The sequence below is a fragment of the Gavialis gangeticus genome, unplaced genomic scaffold (genome assembly GCF_001723915.1).
Source record: "Gavialis gangeticus isolate Ggan-Ray unplaced genomic scaffold, GavGan_comp1, whole genome shotgun sequence".
NCBI classification, from domain to species: Eukaryota; Metazoa; Chordata; order Crocodylia; family Gavialidae; genus Gavialis; species Gavialis gangeticus.
In genome coordinates, this window is record NW_017728994.1 from 28,009,543 (window position 1) to 28,015,094 (window position 5,552).

At 43.4% G+C, this 5,552-nt stretch overlaps 1 protein-coding gene across 2 annotated transcripts in view; it reads left to right on the forward strand.

Annotated features, from left to right (window-relative positions):
* Positions 1-1,152: 1,152 nt before the first annotated feature.
* Positions 1,153-5,552, forward strand: part of LOC109287405 — a 52,866-nt gene continuing 48,466 nt past the window's right edge. Inside the window, exon 1 of one of the 2 annotated variants that reach the window (XM_019502482.1) lies at positions 1,153-1,613. In XM_019502482.1, the coding sequence (XP_019358027.1) occupies positions 1,562-1,613 (52 nt within the window). In that variant the 5' untranslated portion in view covers positions 1,153-1,561. The remainder of the gene's footprint in view (positions 1,614-5,552) is intronic. The other variant, XM_019502484.1, reaches the window with a different exon arrangement.

Consider the following 5,552-nt stretch of genomic DNA (forward strand, 5'->3'; position numbering starts at 1 on the left):
CATTAGGAGGTAGTTCTTGGTTCATATCACCAAAAGCTGAGCTACTGTAAAAAGGCAGCTGGTGTAAATCAGCACAGCTCCACTCACTTCAATGGAGAAGAGTCAGTTTACACCAGGCAAGGATCTGGCCCACAATGTTTGTTTCAAAGGGAGGGGATAAAGAATGTCATATGGGGGAGAGGAGCAGGGGTGCAGCTGGACTAATCTGGCACCTGGTAGCAAGTAGGAGATGGAGGGAGCCACTGGGGCAGCTGGATGGGATATTTTCTGACAGTTCACTGCCTGTTTGGTTTTCTCAGCGCATTTGCATCAGTGCTAATACACATCAGGTCCCCAAACCAGATCCACTTCCTCAAAACCTGGCAGTCCAACAATACAAACGCTGGCAATACAAACCCTATCATCTCATCAGGGACCCAATCCTGCAGCTTTCACATGGGCACTATGCCCACTAAAATCAACAGAACTCCTCTGGTTTAACTGGTGTAATAGCCGATTTCATCCCCATGGCTCTGAAGTCAATAGGTGTCTGGCTTCAGAGAGGAATGTGGGATCAGGCAATCTCTTAGCAAACACAGGGGAGAGGCTCTGTTTGGGTTGAGGTTTTTTTGCTCTGCCTCAACTCAGCCTACGGGACATTTCCATGGGCGACAACGGATTAGTAAACATAGTTCTGGTGAGGTACATATTCCGCAGACCAGCTTCCAAACATGCAATTCTCCAGGAAAGCTGCGGCTTAGCAATAGGACTGTTTGGGTAATAAAATGAGCCCTTCACGTCTGCTTGCAGTTTTATAATCATTCCACAGACACTGGATCATAGGGGCTGCAGCACAAACTCTACAATCCAAGCCAGTGGGGCTGGAAATAATTTAGACTTTTCTGCTCCCCCCTCCCCTTTTAATAATATTCTGTAGCCCTATTAGAGGAAGGCAGAGATTTGTACAAGTCAGTGACACAATTACTCCTGAGGGGAAAAATGCCTGCATTCCTTGCTTTCCTTTCCCCCTCTTAAACACTAAGTTGAGATGAATTTTTTTTATTGATATTATGCAAGGGGCTAGGCATTTTTTTCCCAGGGGGTGCTTTGATAGCTAAGGTAGTTCAAAACCCTACAGTCATCTTGGCTTATCAGCCAAAGGAGATACATTCCACAGGGCTGCTCCCTTTATAAGTCACTGCTGGCTGTGTGCCCGTTTACAGTTCAGCAACCTCTGAAAGGAACAGCCCCCTGGCTGCTGCTGCTGCCGCCGCTGAGAGCGTTTTAGTTTCCTCTAAGGAAAGACTCCATAGTTCTGGAAAGTGGGAAGGGAAAATAGACATCGCTCCGTGGGCTGCTTCTCTCCCCCTTCTTTCTTCAGACAGCCTGTCACAGTGATAAGATGAGAAAGCTGGGAGCCAAGGAGCATTTGATTTAAAGCAAACAGTGATAGCCCTAAGGACAGCAAGGGGCGTTGACCGCTGGAAGAATGGCTCTGCCACACTCAAATCCTCCTACCTGTCAGTGACTGGACCGAGATTTGCAGGACACATCTCCATTTGGATGGCAATTGAATGTCTCCATGATGTTCAGCTGGCACAAGACATTCACTGTTGGAGCTCTGTGGAGAAGAGGTACGTTGTGGCATACAGGGTCTGCTCTTGATCCCAGGCAGTTCCTGGGTGGCTTTTTACTCGTTAGTTCTATCAGGCGGGGAGGTACATGGGTTCTTTCCTGTTTTCCATGTTGCCAGTAAGAAAGAAAGTGTGGTATTACATGTCACTTATTGCCTGTGCTATAACAATGGGTTTTTGATTTTGATGTTGCCTGTCTCTCAAGGCAATCTAGTAACTTCACAGAAAGATACAGAGCAAGGGCTAAATCTTTTGAAGTCCAGAGAACCTGTTTTTTACCACTGATTGATTGCACCCAGCAGCACTAACTATGTGTTTGTCCTTAAGTTCTACCTTAGACCCAATACTCACCTACGTCATCTGCTCCTTTATCACCCACCCAGAGTTTGCAACATGACTTAGGATCCAATCCAAATCTCATGGTAGTCCTTTATTTCAGCAATCTTTGGATCAGGCTCCCAAAGAGCCAAAAACAACCTTCACCTAATATTTCTACAAAGTAGTGTCATGACAAATAGGCTCCCTTGGTTGTTCTGGTGATAGTAAGCCTTATCAGCAGTTGATCTTGCTCTCAATTAAATGGTGCACTTGGTGGTTTATGAATTACTTTGTTTTAGCACAGGTAAGAACTTGGGTCAGCATTGCCCCAACATGTCTATTACGAACATTTGTCCAGGGCTTTACAGCACAGCCATAACACCTGAGTCTTGGTTACAGCTAGGCTAAGAAGACTACAGCTCTTGAATGGGGATGAGGATGGGGGGCAACATTCTCTATTTAAAAATGAAATGTAGGAGGTTGGGGGAGGTGAGACAATCCCAGCATCTTGGCCACTTTGCAGTTTTAAGACAGGATGGGCTGTAGGGGGGAATAAGGTGAGCTGCAGGCTTGGATGTTTTTGTATTGCAAATGCAAACTACTTTCTATCCATATCAGGGGCTTGTAATTTTAACATTACAAACTTAAATTTGGTCAAGGCTGTTGAATCACTCTGGGCAATGAGATTTAAAGAAGTTGTTAAGAATGCAGGACCAGACTTTGAGCTTCCTTATTCTGTATTTACATGGGTGTAGTGCATCAATTACAGGGTACTTACTCCAGTTTGTACCAGAGTTACTCAGCTCAGAATCTGGCCAAAGACCGTGAAAATCAGTTATGAGGTTGGACACCAATGTTAAATATGTTTCTTTAGGACGGTGCATCATATTGGGCATACACTCCTATTCTTTTACCCTGTCCCATTCACTGTGTATGAGATTTACCCAAAGTACCTTGTCTGCCTATGGCCATTTGTATGCATCTTCACTACAATAAAGGGTGCAGTCACCCTGGTTTCGTAGCACGTAGCTGCATGGGGGAGGTGGAGGTGACTGAGACTTTTGGATGTGGTGGACATTGCAAAGTATGTCCAGAATATGTTGCTGAATGTTGTGATCTTCAGGGCTCCCAAGTTGCACAATCTGGTACTCCTCACTAGCGCCAGAAATTCAGCTCTTGATAAAAACAGGGATGAAAGACAAAAAAGGCATCTGAGGAAGTGACAAACTCTGAAGTGACTATGGACATAATTTACTTGGGCTTTATCTACACAAAGGCAGTATGGTTAATAAGTATATTTTGAAGATTTGTACTAAACTGGTCTATCCAGCATGGGCATCCATCTTTATTTCTCTCTCTCTTAAGTACCTCATGACAGTGATCCAAAACTTTATGATTTTGGATTGCTGCAATGTGCTCCAAACACAGCAACCCGTGGAGACCACACACAGCAGCGGAGGCAGCATGTAGCTGCCTACTTGCTTGCAATATTAACCATAACAAATAAATTTCCATGGCGCCCTCATCCTGGACACACACAGATATATATTTAAAGGTAAACCTGTTTCAATCAAAATCTGTACTGAACCATACTGAATACAAAATAGACTAAACATTTAAATAAAAATGAATGTAATATATTCAGAGGCCTCTAGAAAAAAATCTTTGATTTGCAGGCTGTGTGCTTGTCTACAGCAAGAAAGAATGGGGGAAAGACTTCTAACCATAATAAAGATCTGAATATAAGAATAATAAGAATCTAAAATATTAAGCTATATAACTATTGAAATAAATGTACATATTTATAGCAAATCGTTTTGGGTAGTAAAAGGATATATTAAGCCAAGGGGAAAAGCTCTATTAGTATATCCATTTTTAATGGTTATGTCAAGCAATGAGAATGTACCTTATGTCAGCCAATAAGAACATGTAAAAGTTTATGAAAATTGAATATTTAAATGGAGGCTTTCCATCTAGGGATTTAACTGGCCTTGTTTCCAGTCAATCTGCCCTGGTTCTGGCAGCTGCAAGGAGCCAAACTGGCCCAGATGCAAGTCTGAACTACTCTAACTCACACTGGTGGATAATAGCCTCACTGATCGCAAAGGGATGAGATTGCTGGAGCACAGTACTATACTTGATATGCTTCAGATTATATTTACTAACCCTCTTGAACAGTTTCTCCAGGGCAAGTACTGCTGGGCCTCACATGTACAATGTGCTGCCATTTACAAAATTGGGAAAGGTGAACCTTTTGGCTTGTGGTAATTTGCAGTCTGGCCACAAACCAGATTCTGATTCCCCAAGGCACAGTGTGAACATATCACAGCACGGTCAGGGAGGAAAGAAACTTTGCTTTTTGCCTGGAAGTGTCCTTCACCCGGTGGAGAACAAGAATTACTGTTACATTGGTGGGTGGAGACCTTGGCAGGAGAACAGACCTCATTGCAATGGTCATTAAAAAAAAAAAAATCAGAAAAATAAACTTGCTCAGATTGTTTTACGCTAGGTGCAGGCCACGAAGCATGAAATCAATTTCCTTGAGTCCCAGGAGAGGCGGCAAGTCCGATCCAGTGCTCTGGATTAGGCCCCATCTCTGTTAAGTGCAGCCAAGAATTTGCTGCATTTCTTGGAAAATCTGTGGCAGGGCTCAAAAACTGCATCTGCAAGAGCAGCTTTGGGGAGATAATGAAAACCAGGCCTCTCCCTCACTGCTGGGGTCAGCTCTGCATTTCTGATGAACCTGTCAACAACTTGATACTGCTGGCTAAAGGAAGGAGTGTGTGGAACTTCAAAAGGAGGAAAAAAAATGAAAAGGCATTTGAGAAGTAGAGGAGGCATGTGAGGATTTGAAGCTAAATTTTCCTTAATCAGCTGAAGAAAAGCATGGACAGAGGTATGCGCTATCTACCAGGCACAATTCTCATCTTTCATTACCATCAAACCTTACAGGCAGAGGGAAGGAAAAAGGGGCAGCCATGGTGATGCTGGTGGCTGCTCACAAAGGAGTTTAGGGGACAGGCAGTTACAGTAAAAAGAAGCCCAAGCATCTACAAAGCACTGACATAAAGAAAAAAAAAAGTTTAAAGGGCCACCACATTTGGCTGGAGTTGGCAAGTCATAGGAACAGAGAATAGAACTGGACACTTTTGTAGCAACGAAGCATCCTAAACAACTCTCCATTCAAACATGTGTACTGGGGACAGGGGGGTCCACCTGACCATTGCTGTTTTTCTCTGCCTGATGGGGCATGCCAAATGATTTGGTGCTTTAGTTGACCACCTGACCCACTGATCTAACCTTTACACACAGGCTGAACAAGGAGGTGTTTCTATACAACAAGGTCTATAATAGGAGATGGTATATCAGAGTTCATTATTGGCTAACCTGTGTATGTTTAAGTAGAAGGGTAAGTGAGCATGAGGCCACAAAAAGGGAGTCATAAGAAAGGCAGGTTGCTGTGCTATTCCCAGTAAAGGAAACGAGAAGTTTTGCTTGCACTGGTTTCCTAATTCTTAATCTGGAAAAGGACTTCTTTATTCTCCCTCATTTTAACAATGAATTAAAAAAAAATAAGACACAGGGCCAGTACTAAAAGAGTTTGTCTATGGGGGGGGGGGG